We start from the raw sequence: 17,087 nt of genomic DNA on the forward strand, positions 1-17,087 counted from the left end.
AAATTATTATACATGACATGCTATACTCAGACGGGACATATGATGAGTAGAATAATTTTCATCGGCTTTTGCGGAGACCATCTAGAATCACTTGAATTTTATTAGGTAGTGCCTAATTCTGTATGTACAGACATCGGCAATAATATGTTACTATTTGAATGCCGCAAAGCAAAAGTATATGTGACACACTCTTATAGCTCTACAAATAAGATCGTGTCAGATCTCGGAGTAATTAACAATGGAGCCGCCATTAACAGGCGTTCCCCTCTGTAGAAAATAGGCGGCCAATGGTCAACCACATGTCAACCATATGTATGGACTGACGTTTATCTGACATGACGTACCTATACATTTGATGTGCCCCTCCCCCGCAAAAAACGGCAGACTATTTTGTTCCGAAAATTTTAGACATGGCGTCTCCGTTGGTTATAACCTCTAAGTGTCAGATATTTTTGCGGCATACGTTGTATAACATATTATTGCAGGTGACTGTACATAATTATGTATAGTGCATATAGATACGAGTATTATGTTTTTATTCTGTTTGACAGTACAAGGAAGCCTACGAACGTCTGAAATGGTGGTACGACTACTTTATGATTGGCGAGGCGTGCGATAAAATATTCGACATCGTTTACGATAAAGTTACCGACATGGCCAAGACCGCACTGCAATATGAGGAACTGTAAGTTTTAATATAACTTATAGAGAACTCTTTTTCATGTAAAAATTGAAAATCGTTATTTGCTTTATCAATTTACTAGCGATCGGCCCCGGCTTCGCACGGGTACAAAAAATTATACACCAAAACCTTCCTCAAGAATCATTCTATTGATAGGTGAAAACGCATAAAAATCCGTTCAGTAGTTTTTGAGTTTATCGCGAACATACAAACATGGCCCGGCCACGACATTGCGCGACCGGCGACGGCGGCTCCGGTGGGTGAACGAAAGCTCCGATCGCTGTGTCTCGCTCCAACCTGTGGTTGCCGCCGCCGCCGCCGCCGCCGGTCGCGCAATGTCGTGGCCTGACCGACAGACAGACGCGACGGTGAACTCTGTTTTATATAAGGTATACATATAGTGATTATAGTAATTGAAAAGCGGCTGTTTGCCTAAACAGCTTCGCATTCGTACCTTTAGGTCTAAACGCACCATTAAGCGGTTCACAAACGGTTGCAGTGCCTCATAAAGACGCTTACGTTACGTACACAGTCAAAAGTTTATATCAACTTTCAGCCACCGCACACCAAAGACCAACTTCATCTTCGACCCCCGCAAAGGCGAGATCCTCCTAGAGCAGAAATTGCCCATGTCCTGGCACGCCTTCAACCGTAGCCCCGACTTCACCGAAATACCTGAATATCGTGCTGTGAGGGACTTTATGGACGAGTGGCTGACAACAAACAAGAGCATCTGGTCATATTACTATGAGATACGGCCGTATATGGATATTAACAACGTCATGCCGCCGTTCGGAGGTAAGAATAACCCCTAGTTTAAACAACGTTTGCTGAGATTAACTCTCCGATCAGATGTTACCCTAGTCAGGCGTGGCTCACTCCGTGATTTCGTCGTGTCGCTACAAGTACATGCGGCCCACAGCAAGTTTGGTGTCTAGCAGTAGTAGTTGCCGCGCACCGCTACGGAACGGACGCCTGCTCGCGCTTACGCCACCTTGCGGTCATATCTGTCGTAATACACTGTTAAAAATTATGTAATTTTACATGCAAAAAAATTACATAATCCTGTAAAATTCCCGAAAAATCTGGGAAATTTACGGAAAAATATGTCATTTTACGTAATTCTCGTAAAAATTTATTTGCATTATGTAATTTTTTTGCATGTAAAATTACATAATTTAATTTAAAATTACATAATTTTTAACAGTGTAGAGGCGTTTTGTTAGAGAGTGATCCTTCTGTACCTAGTAATAAATTTATTCCATGCCTTAGTCTAGTAGTAGCAGCGCACTAATAGATGACGACTTGGCTTGAGAAGAATCTTGGTCGAACGAGCCGAAATAAGTTGTGCCGTTCTCGAGAACGTTCTCAATTTACAATGAGAAATATTCTCGAGCGAGAACATTTCCCATAGAAAAAGGAGAACGTTCTCGAGAACGGCACAACTCTAAGCCGAAATAAAATCCACCAAATGCGGCTATTAACGTCAAAATGTTTTTTTTTTATGTCATGGATATAGTACAAAGATTTTTTTGACCGCTTAAAGACGACAACTAGTGGGATTATAATCCCTACAAGTAGTATAAAGCATCAGCTAAATATTTCGGAACTACGTTTTTATTTTTATCACAAACATGTTACTTACTTCGAATTCTGAGAGTGAACTTTATTCGATTTCTGAGAGTGATTCTTATCATGGGTTTATTTCCAGGCATGGCGATGATGACCGGCCAAGGCACCCTAGTGACGTTCGACAAGCGAGTCTTCACCATATCGGAGCCGGGCACATTCTTACTGACCAAGGATTATAAGCAGGGCAATTTCACCGTCCTCATAGAGAGCAACGACCAGGGACGTTACAATCTCGTGATACTCACCAAGAAGAACTTGATACACATCGATTTGTACAAGGAGGTAAGACTTGTGTGACGTTTTGGTAGGTTTCTTTTTTAATATTTTGCGCTATCGATATAGGCAAAAAAATCCCGTTGTAGCTGCCTTTCGAAAGATTAAAATACATTGGCTCCTAGCCCTAGCTCCTAGAATTGTATATCACAGGTAAGTAATTGTGTTATTTGCAATTGTTTGTTTGTACCTGATTGTTATTTGTAATAGTTATATGTACCTGTTTGGTATACGTTAATGTTAAGTTTCATGGCGCATTGGATCTGTCTGTAAGATGAAATAAAATATCTGAATAAATATGTAATAATGACCTACAGACGTACAAAATGTAAGCTAGTAAGGTATGTATCTTATTATTAAATACTGTATTTTTGTCTGTAGCTTAGAAGTACATTTTGAGACATGTTATTTTTAATGCATTTTGTAACAGAAAGTGACATTGTAACACAAAAAACGAATTGTTTCAGCAAATATCGATCGGTCAGTCAGTGCCTCTCAACCTGCCCGCCGTGGTAGACGAATACGTAGTCGACCGCAACTCAGAGACCCTCACCGTGGAGTCGCAGAACGGGCTGGACATACAGTGCAACTTCATGTTCCACACCTGCAAACTGCAGGTGACAGGTACGGATGAATGCTTAGTTTGTAATAGCGATACTGGAATAGCCTTATCTCGGATAGAATGGTGAAAAAAATAAGATGTTTTTTTGCAAGCCAGAAAAATATAAATTCAACTCTCCGTGATTATTGGTTTTGGAGTAAACTCCAAAATTGTCTATGGTATTGTTTTAAAAATACACCATACAGATACAGAAAAATATACCATAGATAATATCGGAATTCATTTATTTAGGTACAAAAAGTTCTTGCTTCTGGAATAATTCCGCATAGATTCCAGTTTTTAATTTTTGTGTGGGATGAGCCTTATTTATCCCTGCCGCATTAGTCAGATGGTTCCTGAGCTGTACGATGGTTTTTTTTTATTAGAAAGCAGCTCAGTTTGGGACTAAAAATGCCTAATAATATTCAAATTGTCAGGCTGGTACTACGCGACCCTCGGCGGCCTCCTCGGCACCTACAACAACGAGCAATACGACGACCTGCAGCTCTCCAACAACACGTTCACCACCTGCATCTCCGACCTGGGACACAGCTGGACTCTCGAGCCTTCCACCGGCCTCGTGCCAGTTGAAAACCACGAGGCCAAGAACGATACGGCTTGCGAGAAGTTCTTTAAGAATAAGGTGTCGCCATTGCATCCTTGCTTCGCTGTGGTGAGTTACTATCGAACTATCAGTCCATTTTCAACAGATCTACATAACACCTAGAGTCACAGCTGGAATCTGGAGTTTTCCACCGGCCTCGTGCCCGTCGAAAACCACGAGGCCAAGAACGATATGGCTTGCGAGAAGTTCTTTAAGAATAAGGTGTCACCGTTACGTCCTTGTTTCGCTGTGGTGAGTTACTATCGAACTATTAGTCCATTTTCAACAGATCTACATAACACCTGGAGTCACAGCTGGAATCTGGAGTCTTCCACCGGCCTCGTGCCCGTCGAAAACCACGAGGCCAAGAACGATACGGCTTGCGAGAAGTTCTTTAAGAATAAGGTGTCGCCATTGCACCCTTGCTTCGCTGTGGTGAGTTACTATAGAGTTATCAGTCCACTTTTTACAGCTGTATACTTATGAGACCTGGGCTACAGCAGGAGTCTAGAATATTCTACAGCCCTAGTACCCATCGAAAACCACGAGGCCAAGAACGCTGTATGCTTGCGAGAAGTTCTTTAAGAATAATGTGTCGCCTAAAATCCTTGCTTCGCTGTGGTAAGTTATTACCGAACTATCAGTCCATTTACAACAGCTCTATATAACGCCTGAGGACACAACTGGAGTCTGGAGCCTTCCACCGGCCTCGTGCCCGTCGAAAACCACGAGGCCAAGAAAGATACGGCTTGCGAGAAGTTCTTTAAGAATAAGGTGTCACTGCTACATCCTTGTTCCGCTGTGGTGAGTTACTATAGAGTTATCAGTCCACTTTTTACAGCTGTATACTTATGAGACCTGGGCTACAGCTGGAGTCTAGAACATTCTACAGGCCTAGTACCCATCGAAAACTACGAGGCCAAGAATGCTGTATGCTTGCGAGAAGTTCTTTAAGAATAATGTGTCGCCTAAAATCCTTGCTTCGCTGTGGTAAGTTATTACCGAACTATCAGTCCATTTACAACAGCTCTATGTAACGCCTGAGGACACAGCTGGAGTCTGGAACCTTCCACCGGCCTCGTGCCAGTTGAAAACTACGAGGCCAAGAATGATACGGCTTGCGAGAAGTTCTTTAATAATAAGGTGTCGCCATTGCATCCTTGCTTCGCTGTGGTGAGTTACTATAGAGTTATCAGTCCACTTTTTACAGCTGTATACTTATGAGACCTGGGCTACAGCAGGAGTCTAGAACATTCTACGGGACTAGTACCTGTCGAAGACCACGAGGCCAAGAACGCTGTATGCTTGCGAGAAGATCTTTAAGAATAAGGTGTCGCCGCTGCATCCTTGCTTCGCTGTGGTGAGTTACTATCGAAATATCAGTCCATTTTCAACAGATCTACATAACACCTGGAGTCACAGCTGGAATCTGGAGTCTTCCACCGGCCTCGCGCTAGTGGAAACGACGAGGCCAAGAATGATACGGTTTGCGAGAAGTTCTTTAAGAATAAGGTGTCGCCATTGCATCCTTACTTCGTTGTGGTGAGTCACAATCGTGCTAGAAGTCCACTTTTCTGTGGTGTTATCCTAAGTCCTTTGAAATTAATGGCTAAGTGACTTTTACTAATTACTTAATTAGTCTATGAGCATAATTGAGACTAAGGCCCACTTGCACTATCCCACTAACCCGGGGTTAAGCGGTTAAACCGTTAACCTAGTGTCAAATTGTACTGGTAACCATGGCAACTCCAGGTTTAACCGGTTAACCCCGGGTTAGTGATATGGTGCAAGTGGGCCTAAGAGAATATCTGTGACATAAGGTATCACCCCTGTCTGTGGTGTGGGTTATATTCTCGTTCTATCGACACTTTTCCTGCATTCCATCTGTCTCTGTATGATCAAAACCGGCAATAGGTGCCTAATTCTTACTACTGATTTGTCATACAAAGAAGTATTATTACTAATTAATTTTCTTACTTTATATTATACCTACCTATAAAATTTGTAACCTATTCTTTTGTCTATAGATCGACGCCGCGCCATTCTTAACAGAATGCCTGTCAGGCGTAGAGGCATGCGCTCTTGCCTCCGTATATATGGAGCTGTGTACGCAACTGCACATACCTACGCACATCCCCGACCACTGCGTGCAGTAAGTGCTTTCAATAAAACAATATTTATTACTATTATAGCTATATATGTCCCTGAAAGGAAATGTATCCTCAACAATGTTTTGGTCGTGGGAACAAGTTCGAATAGCAGAAAGCTATGGGACTTCCATTAGAATAGCATTTTAGCGAATGTTATCGTGCTAAAAAATATCTGCGGACAATCTAGGATCGATCTGGCCTAAACTTAGCAAAGCATGTGCTAGCCTCGTGTATTAAAATGACAGTCGCCATCAGATATATCGGAGCGGCCGAGGTGTTCAAAATATCTGAACACGCACCCTAGCGCTATAGCAACAGAGGCGTGTTCACATATTTATCAGCACCTTGGCCGCTCCAATATATCTGATGGCGACTTGTACATTCCGTTACAATCTAATTCGAACCTTTCATATACCAAATAAAGTATACTGAATACTAAGTAACATTTCTTTGTTACATTGCTTTCTCGAACAGACGAAATTTACCCCAATTTACTATACGGCAAGGTTCAAATTAAGAATAGGAAAATTTTGTATGGTGGGCCTTACCAGGCTAAGGTATTGGGATATTAACAAAACACTATTTCCAGATGCACAGCCCCTCAAGGCGAGGTGGTGGAAGAGGGCTCCTTCTACACCCTGAAGCACGTGCCCAACTCCACCGACGTGGTGTTCCTGCTAGAGTCCCACGCCTGCAACAAGAACCTTAGGAAGAAGAAGAACATGGACCTATTTGTTGAAGCGTTTGAGCTGAAACTGCAGTCTGCCGGACTCTTCGATAACAGGTACGATCATCATTATAAACCAAAGAACGTACTTAGTATTCACTTCGACTTTGTTAAAACACTCAAGGTTAGACGACAAGACCACGCGGGCTTTCGAGCTGAAACTGCAGTCTGCCTGACTTTTCGACAGCATAAGATAGATAAACTGAATAACTCTCTCCGTAACTCCGACTTTGCTAAAAACACGGTAGGGGTAAGACTAGGGTTGTAAAAAAACGGTTTTTTTTCTGACTTGAAAAAAAACATGAAAAAAAAACCGTTTTTTTTCTGGAGTACGTTTTTTTTTCAAAAGTATGAAAACTCAAAATTTGCAAGGCAGTTAATACTTTTATACGGTTGTTTTACTTGTTTTAGACTTTATGTTAACCATTAAACCAATTTAATTTAACAACTTTGATTAATAACAACATAAATGAAATCTGTAGTGGTAGTTATCGCAATTTACTGTTGGCAACACCAACGCCTCTCGTCGCCGCATCGGGGAATTCAGGGATTCCCCAAAAATTACTTAGTTTTAAGTTACTTATATAAATAAATCACGTAAAACCGTTATTGTGGCATATTTTTGTTTAACTGAAAAAAAACCTAATTTAGAAAAAAAACCATGGTGCCAGGTTTTTTTTCATGTTTTTTTTTCATAAATTTGAAAAAAAAAAAACATTTGGTTTTTTTTTCTATTTGCAACCCTAGGTAAGACAGACAAGACCACGTGGATGGATAGTAGGGTGCTCTGATTTGGTTTTTGTTAGAGTCCGTCTATCTATGCTAACTTTGTACCAACTTGAATACAACAAAGTAACAAGGGCTGAAACTACAGTCCGCTGGACTCTTCAACAACAGGTATAAAAATTGATAAACTAACTGTCTCCGTAACTCCGATTTTGCAAACACACTCGAGGGGTAAGACAGACAAGACCACTACGTGCATAGGGTCCGTCTAAGCAAATTCACTAAGTGAGCGAGTGTCGTTAATGTCATTATAAACGTCATATTGTCATAGAAATTTAACATTAATGATGACATTGTCACACTTTGCCATTGCTAAAAAATACTACCAAGGGCACAAAGAATAAACACCAGTCAAAATCAAGAATTCCTGAATTAAATTAACTCTAGGGTATTAACCATTTGCCTCATACCTCATACGTTAGCCATGTATGGCGGATATGATATTCAACTCTATTGACAGCTATTAAAGTTCAAGTTTAAACAAATATTTTTTATTACGAATGCAGTAAGGCGTAGTTAAGTTAAGCAAAGTTAAGGGTCTGTATAGAATTTCCACACTTTGTGACCTTCGGTCCATTTTACTCTAAACCAGCGCAATGTCGGCATAGCACTCCCCGTCGTACAGTTTATACAGCTGGCCCTGATGTTCCGAGTTCCGACAGTTCAGCTGACACATGCACTCGAAGGTCTCGTGGTTGCTGGCGCACACCGGCTGGTTGCACGTGAACCAGTTGCAGGTGCATTTGCCTTTCGGTCTGCCGTTGGTGGGGCCGAGCGCCAATAGAGCCACTGGAAATATTTCAAAAAATTATGTTAGCAAATATCAGAGATCAGATCAGTATTGCACGTCTTAGCGCACCATTCCACTAACCCGGGGTTAACCGGTTAAACCTGGATTTACCATGATTACCAGTACAATTTGACACAGGGTTAACGGTTTAACCGGTTAACCCCGGGTTAGTGGGATGGTGCAAGTGGCGCTTAGAGAAATACTTATCCCATCAAAAACATAAATGTGAAATGAGAGCCAAGTTCAATATTAAGAATATTCGTCGTTGTTGACTTCGCCGGAAAAAGAATTGAGATCTATATGGCACCCGCCAAGTTCTAGTTTGCTTGGGGTCTAATTAAAGTTCAGGGTTTGACTTGTCTAGTTTTTACGTACACGCTAAGTATATTATTTCTCCTGTTACTTTTCTAAAATTTAGTTTTTAGGGTTCCGTACCCAAAGGGTAAAACGGGACCCTATTACTAAGACTTCGCTGTCCGTCCGTCCGTCCGTCCGTCCATCCGTCCGTCCGTCCGTCCGTCCGTCCGTCCGTCCGTCCGTCCGTCTGTCACCAGGCTGTATCTCACGAACCGTGATAGCTAGACAGTTGAAATTTTCACAGATGATGTATTTCTGTTGTCGCTATAACAACAAATACTAAAAGCAGAATAAAATAAAGATTTAAGAGGGCCTCCCATACAACAAACGTGATTTTTGACCGAAGTTAAGCAACGCCGGGCGGGGTCAGTACTTGGATGGGTGACCGTTTTTTTTTTTGCCGTTTTTTGCATTATGGTACGGAACCCTTCGTGCGCGAGTCCGACTCGCACTTGCCCGGTTTTTTCTTTTGAACTTGGCTTGACACGCTGCCGCGTGTCTAGATACAATTTCTACACGCTAAAATACCAAGATCTTACTTATGCACTTTTTCTATGTTTTAATTCGCGACTTCTTGTATTTTTATCATATTAAAATCTATTAGGACGTAGTTAACATTAATATTTTTGTAAAATTCCCAATGTCGATAGACGTAGTAAGTTATTTTACCAATTAACACACCATTTTACTTACTTAAGAAAACCATAATCATTTTGTGTGCCGCTGCCGACGTGTGACATATATGTACCTACTAAATTAACTGCAATCGTACTTATGGATATGAACGAAATACGTTCCAGTATGACTAATTTATCGATAGTAAAATAGGTGTCGCGCAAATTGATTTAGGTATTTTACATTCTATCATCGTGTACGGCTTAATAAGTAATTGAGAAAACGTATTGAATTGTGCATTAAGCGGGTAAGCATAATTATTTAGTATTTGAAGCCCTATTTCGGATCAGGCTAGCGTAGGAGTCCCAAACCTTTTGGTTCAATGAGGGGCGCTGTCTCCAACAGTGGTACGTTTATATGCTAGTGATAAGGATTTTAATGATGATGATGAAAACATTATTTTTGTAATAAAGGAAAATTTTGCGTCTCGAGACTATAGATTACGACTGATGAAAACGACACCAGTCTACCCACTCAAGGCTCTATCTACTCATCTGCGTCTTATATTGTTTTACATAATATATTAGCTTAGGACACACGATGACTTCTGCCGTAACACTTAGTGTAAGGCCTGAGTGGACGCTTGAAGCGGAGCGTTCGGCGGGGCGTGCAGCGTGGCGTCGGGCTTACAAGTGAACTGAGCAGCGTGCACTAAGGCCGCTCCTATACGTTTGCATTTGTTTAACATGCACGCCGCCCGCCCCGCCCCACTGCACGCTCAACTCGAGCGTCCACTAAGGCCTTACACTTAAGAGGCATCAGTGCGATACCCAATAGGCGACTCCACACAGAGCAAACCAATTCCCGAGGAAATTGCGGAACGAAGCAATTCGGTCCGTGAAGACGTGCCCTGCCCGAGGTAAACGCACGCGTAGTTTTGATGGAACAGGGCTGTTTCGCGCAGCAATTTCCTCAATTCTGTGTGGACCCTAAAATAGCCAGCAGACGGCGAAATTCTTTAAATAATAATTGTTTCTAGATATGCGGTGGTGGCGTACGGAGGACGCGGCGTGTACAGACGTGCTCGCGCGCTTTACGTCGGCAACCAGCTGTTCGCCAGCAACTACGACATCGTGCGACACTTTGACGCCTTCAACATTGGTCATTATCTCGTTTATACCACACCTACTCACACATATGGTCAGCAGCAGAAGTTGCTAAGCGGGCCAGGTGTTCAAAACGATCTTGAGGCGACTTTATTGTTAAAGGGGCCCTCGGATTACCAGTTCGCGGGACGATATCGGCCTGTCAGTAAAACGCAAAAGGTGACAGCTCGGAACAGCTGGCTGATATCGTCCGGTGAACTGGTAATCTGTGGGACCCTTAAGAGAATAAGAGCGTGTCAAGGTAATTTTGAACACCTCGACCGCTTAGCAACTTCTGCTGCTGCCTGTACATACAACTTGCTCACGACTCACAGTGTCTTCCTGATCGTATTTCAAAATATTTGTTCAGAATGAGCATGACTCCGTGCAAAACACCTCTTTAACTGCGATATCGTAGCTTTGTAGTGTAGACTAGTTTACAATGGAACAGGGCAAAAGGGCGACTTTTGCTGTGTTTGTGTGCATTGTTTCTTTAGATTTGAAAGGGCACCCAGTTTCAAATTATAAGTACCTCTGTTACATGTTTTTCTTCAATATTTGAAGGTAATCTCTTAACTTAAAGACTTCTCGCTATCCTCACTATCATTTGCTTTGATCAACAGAAAAAGTAGACCTAGCGAAGACCAACAGGACACTCCGTCCGGACGTATTCTCCGCTCTAAGCTTCGCGACCACACTGCCGTTCAGAGTTGGAGTGGAACGCACCATCATCATGCTGCCTTGCTCCCGCTGCGACCTTCTTGCTATGCGGGTGTGTCATTCATCTCTTTCTATCACGCACATCTTAACGGTAACCCGGCTGCACCCTTAGCTACTACTGGGAATTTAACGAAAATATCGCTTACGAAATGCCATTCTTCTGATAAAACTGCTGAGAGCGATAATTGGTCTGGTAATATTTAAAAACATCGCTAACAAATTGGCGGTATATTTTCGAGCTTGACGTAATTTATTAAGGTAGCTGCCATACAAAGCAAAAGCATTTCGTAAGCGACATTCTCCTCGGAAACGTTGGAAGACAAGAGATGTGGTTAGAGGGGGTTGTAAAGAAAGTATAGTTAGATGGTCAAGCAAATCTTGGCAGTGGAAAAAGGCCCGAATTCAAATTTTCTATGAGACGATATCCCTTCGCGCCTACATTTTTTACTGACAAGATCTGCTTGACCAAGATTAGCAAATCCGTCTTATCACATGCTCATGAAATAGAATTATTGAAGTTTAATAGGGGGTATTATTGCAATGTTCTGCGGCCAGAGTGCAGCACTAGCTCCTCTAGTAAACCATAGAGTAACTTATACATACTGTGCCTTAAACTGTTTTTTGACAAGTTTTCACAGACAATAAAATATGACATTGATGCATCAAGGCGGTTTGTTAACAAGGGCCTACCGGGAAACGCGAGAATCGACATTTAGCTATCTCTGCCTGTAGCCGCCGTGCAGGTCAGGATCTCGACGACTCAAATAAAAAGCTTCGATTTGAAGTAAACTATTATAATTTCAATAGGTACTGGTTTTACAAGGGTTCCTTGACTAAACGGTTAAATGTAAAAGTGGTGTGGTAATCGTATGGAGGCTGATGAAAGAGTGATTTGCATAATTTGAATGTCTGAAAATAGTGGTTAAGATTTGGGTGCCTCTAATTGGCCGCGATACATAATATGTGGAGCGCTCCTATTGGTGCTTTAGAAAAAGCTTCCAAATACTAGCCGAGCCCGACGGCTGCGTTTAGTTACTGTATTATACAAATAAAGGTTGCGTTCGCAACACTGCCTCTTTATCGCTCGAATATGCAAGAGTGATAGAGAGCTTAGACAACGAAATTTTCTTGGTTCGCGGTAGACCCCCAGATTATGACGGATAGTGGTAGTGCAGCGAAATGCTATACATGGAAGTATTCTGTCCGCTCAATTATGACCCAACGCAAACTACCCCGCGATAGGCGGTACTTACAAACTGCTCGATTGGCAATCTCAGTACCACCGAGATGACAGTCAGTGACAAATGGCTAAACTGATTTATAAAAACAACGTTTTTTTGTAATTAAAAATATATTAATGTGTCGTGAAGTGGTGCAGAAGTTATTTTAGTTCATACCAAGGACAGTGGAATCACTTTTCACTTGTAGTAAACAGATAACTTCAGTAGAATTTGGAAAAAACATGACGATTTGTTTTCAATACTACCGTGCTAAGCTAAAACGTAACAACTGCATACGACTTTCATAACAACATACGACTTTTTAAATTGCGAGGATAATAGGGATGGTGTTATGCTAAATGAAGTAGACTATTTTATTAACTTGTGTTTGGTGTAGGTATCTTCTATATAATTATAAATGTAGTAATAAATTCCTTCTTACAGATTTGTATTTTCCTTTTTTATTTCATGAGATGGAGCTATAAAAAAACTACCTAGTTATTTCAAATTAATAATCAAATTTGGTATTGTCATTTTACATTACTTTCCATTCAGATTCCCACAAGATGCTATTAGCAGAGAACTATGGAAAAAAGCTGTCCAATTAGAGAGACATGAAATTGAGTGGATGCCTGGCAAGATATCTAGAATATGTTCTATTCATGAGATATAACCCGTGAGATAATCATACCCGGTCTCCTATATGTAGATAAATTTTTCCTATAATGCTTTCACTGAATTAATTTAACAAATACACACATTATCTGAAAATGTTGATCATTTGAATCCACCCTCTACTGTCACATATATGTAGGTTCTCTCTCAAGCCATTTTTCCGTCAGTAGAAAAGAGCGGCAAACATATTAACTCACATTATAGACGGGTCTAACGCGAATTATATTCAATTACCTTGATTTACCGACGTAAATCAGTTTCGTTTCGTATAATGTGAGTTAATATGTGTTCAAAACGCGAAAGTTTAAAATATTATAAGAGCGGCAAATTTAGAAAATGTAAGCGCGTGAACGGCTGTGGTCCTATACAAAATTTTAATTTTGCACTTTTTTCTACTGACAAACTTGCTTGACCGGCTATATACATATAAAATATTCTGAACTGAAAGCGGGGATTTATTGTGACTCCGCCTGTTCAAATATTTTTGACCCGATTCGTGTACCCATGTAAATTTTGCAGACTGTATAGCCAGTCCGATTTCTAAGATCAAGTTCGCCATACATTTACTATGGCGTACTTGATCTTAGAAAAACGAACAGACGAGCAGATTGATAATAAAATATACAAAATACTTATTATAGCGGAATACATTTATACAACAATGATATATTTAATTATGTTGAGTTAGTCTGTCATGTCATAACAACATTTTAACTAGTTATCTTTTAATCTGCATTAAATTATTATACGTGAATTATTTGACTGGTTCTTCACTGTATGGCATAAACCTATCCCTGTCCAAGTCATATTCTAATCAAATATGAACCGCGAAATCTCAGCGGCCAGTACGTACAGCAAGAAGGTTATTAGCGGATTAATGTCGCTGATTGGTAGTTATTGACATTATATGCATTTCATCTACACTTAGCTATGTACCATTAGTGTAATAAAGATGACTCTTATTTTGTTTACCAGCTTTGATTACAGGCTCTGTAAACGCGTCGTCTTATTTGAATGTAGGCGTAATTGTGTATGTGTGCTAATTTGGCCCGAGAATTTGAACGGTAATGTTCCTAAAGGCGGTATCCATGGTTATATATGATCGCAGTGGTAGTGGCGCCTCCTACGCACAGTTTTGCGTAATATTCCCTATTGTTTGCTATTTATTTTGTATTGATTTGCAGCTGGACTACTCGACCATTCACCACAACCTGATGGAGAACTCAGTGACTCTTCACATCCTGATGGACGACGACTTTATGCTTTACAAGAAACGAGCAGCTAAGAATTTGTATGGTACGTCTAATTTCTTCGTCGAAAATTAACTGATTTCCGTTTTAGATAAGTACCTTACTTAGGCTACTCGGCAAGTTTCGTGGCCTAAACACGGTACTCGACTGAAAAGCTCTCTATATCACGATTGTAGATATCAAATACGTATGTGGATCAGCTTGGAATATTGTGTGCTAACCTTACTCTTGTAGGGCGTTAATATCCTTTGAACGTGGCTATCATGTGCGGCGCGTCATTATGAACCTTGTAGGAATGCACTAAGGTTGATATTGGGTTGTAGTTGCGCGCGTCATTTGATGTCCTTGGCGGTCAAAGGAAAATTGTACCATAGTATAAATTTACCGTCTGTTTCTCTATATGTAATATAATCTACTTGTTCTACAGGCGTAGACAATGCTGTAGCGTACACTAACAAGGACTATGAGGAGCTTGTAGGCGACGCCGCGCTGCGCAAGCAAGTTAAACTACCTAAAGACAAGCTGGGGCTGTGCACGTCCCTCGCTATGGAGACTAACGGTGAGTTTCTTTAGTAGGTACAGTCACGGGCTTTTATTGTTGAGCCATTTAAGGTTTACTTTACATTGGACTATTGGACATATCATCAAATTAGCTTGAACCCTAAATGACTCCATAAAGATTGTACCTAAACTCAACTTACTATCCTACCTTGCATAACAGTCAATTGAAAAAACTAATTGAAATGTTTACTGTATTTTTGCTTTGTTAAATCCAAATTCAAACAGGTTTTTAATGGCTATTATATTACGGCTGTTATGCAAGATGTAGGGCAAAAAATAGTTTATTCAAATTTACTTAGGGGCTATTCATAAATTACGTCATTTCAAATTAGGGGGGGGGGGTCTGGATATCGGAAACGGGGTCATTCGAAGCATGATTTTAGGGGGGGGGGGGTCAAAAATCGTCAAAAAACGATGACGTAATTTATGGACAGCCCCTTAGAGGTTTTACTCAGACTTTACTTAGTTGACTTTTAGGTACCTAAAAGCGCCCTAAGCATTACATATTTTTTGGTTATGTAAGCATGCATAACTTTGAAATTCTTTGAGCTCTATCGACGATCTCGGTTTCCTCATGGATGTAAGTAATTGACCGAAGCGTAGCGAAGGTCTACGTTTTGACTCGAGCAATTTGCTTTCGTATGTCCGGATGTTCTCCTCTACAGGTCGCAATTCTTAACTGATTCTCATGTAATTTTGTGACCAGATTCTATGACTAAATAAAAATTTTTTGTCAATCCGGTTTTTGGAAATTTTTAAAAATGGCGGAGTCGTGATACCTAGCGCTTAAACAAATAATCGTATCGATATCATAAGAGTTTTTTCTTTTTGATATATGTTTATAGATTAAATGTCCAAAAATTCAGAAAATTTGTATCACTGATTTTGGCGGTATTTAGATATTTCGTTTTTACTTGAGAATGAGTAGCTAAATTTCGTCAGCTTTAGTAAGAACTATCATGGCGCATTTTGCAAACGTTCGCTTTTTTTGTTTGCATCGGGAGGTCCCTGGTTCCATCCCCAGTAATTGTATGCTGCTACACAACTTTTTGTATTTTTTTATACTTAAATTTCGTATCAATTGTTGTTTTTTATTTTATTTAGAAAAAATGAAAAAAATCGTATTTTTTATTTATCAAGCGCGGGCTAAGCGTATTCGTTTAATTTTTGCAAGAGATGATGGGTTTTTGCGCTTTAAAGAAAATTGATTCTTGAATATACGGCGCCATACCTTTGGCCTCTATGCTCGTCTAGATGGCGACACCATTTTATATTTAACAATTTTTACTCATATTAGTAAAAGAACATGGGTCAAAATCATACGGCGTTCTAAAAATAAAAAAAAAACATTTATCCATACATATATACATTTATTGATATTTTTTATTCACTTTCATTTTAATCCTGTATCGAAAGATGGCAGTAAATTTACAGCACTGATTTACAGTGACTACAAAATTTAGTACGACAATAACCCTCTACTATAGGGACCGTGCGCGTTGGAGGGTCTGCCATCTTGTGGTCTGAATCGGAAACATGTACATTGCCAAAGCAAGTTCTACCATCTACCGTTCTTGTAGGTACGTTTCCTTATGCATAGTATAGGTTCTGTCATCTTGTGGGCTACATCGGAAGCATAAACGTCACATTTACGCCTCACGCCAAAAATCTGACGGCTCCTATGCCGCCCCCTATAGTTCACGCACGCCCCCTATAGGGACCGTGCGCGTTGGAGGGCCTGCCATCTTGTGGCCTAAATCGGAAACATATGTGCACATGTACATTGCCAAAGCAAGTGCTACCATCAACCGTTCTCGTAGGTACGTTTTCTTGTGCATAGTAGGTTCTGCCATCTTCTGGGCTACATCGGAATCATAAACTACACATCTACGCTTCGCGCCAAAGATCTGACGGCTCCTGTGCTGCCCCCTATAGTTCATGCACGTCCCCTATACAATCTATTCTCTTTAGAATTTAGATTAGTTAGATATTTAAATTCTTACTCGACTAAAATTAAAAGCATGAAACTCCTTCTATTGCGACTCGAGGAGGAACAAAGACTGAAAAGACTGGCAAACTAAACGCGCACGAAGCTTCTCAGTTGCAGTTTACAGGCTAATTAAAAGGTAATGTTGGTTCCCTAACATAAGTAGAGTTAGACCAAGAAAAGTCTGCAGAGATTTTGACACTGGCACAAATAACATTGGCACTGCGTGTGCTGTCAAAATCTCTGCAGACTTTTCTTGGTCTAACTCTATCCACTTTTCTATACAATTAGTATGGCGACGTGGATACTTAA

General features: G+C 40.6%; 1 protein-coding gene and 1 long non-coding RNA gene across 2 annotated transcripts in view; one reads left to right on the top strand and one right to left on the bottom strand.

Annotated features, from left to right (window-relative positions):
- LOC134801842 (uncharacterized) overlaps positions 1-17,087 on the top strand; it is an 81,931-nt gene that overhangs the window by 63,436 nt on the left and 1,408 nt on the right. The window contains exons 58-69 of the mRNA XM_063774481.1: positions 552-685; positions 1,239-1,480; positions 2,394-2,596; positions 3,055-3,211; positions 3,626-3,831; positions 5,123-5,152; positions 5,820-5,944; positions 6,532-6,726; positions 10,257-10,378; positions 10,986-11,134; positions 14,162-14,273; positions 14,655-14,786. Coding sequence (XP_063630551.1) covers positions 552-685; positions 1,239-1,480; positions 2,394-2,596; positions 3,055-3,211; positions 3,626-3,831; positions 5,123-5,152; positions 5,820-5,944; positions 6,532-6,726; positions 10,257-10,378; positions 10,986-11,134; positions 14,162-14,273; positions 14,655-14,786 — 1,807 coding nt within the window. The remainder of the gene's footprint in view (positions 1-551; positions 686-1,238; positions 1,481-2,393; positions 2,597-3,054; positions 3,212-3,625; positions 3,832-5,122; positions 5,153-5,819; positions 5,945-6,531; positions 6,727-10,256; positions 10,379-10,985; positions 11,135-14,161; positions 14,274-14,654; positions 14,787-17,087) is intronic.
- LOC134801900 (uncharacterized) lies at positions 7,925-9,398 on the bottom strand. The gene is made up of 2 exons (XR_010145730.1): positions 9,296-9,398; positions 7,925-8,244 (listed from the first exon to the last, which is right to left on the bottom strand). It is a non-coding gene; the product is annotated as an uncharacterized LOC134801900 (long non-coding RNA).

This window comes from Cydia splendana, chromosome 2 (assembly GCF_910591565.1).
Source record: "Cydia splendana chromosome 2, ilCydSple1.2, whole genome shotgun sequence".
Classification (NCBI taxonomy): domain Eukaryota; kingdom Metazoa; phylum Arthropoda; class Insecta; order Lepidoptera; family Tortricidae; genus Cydia; species Cydia splendana.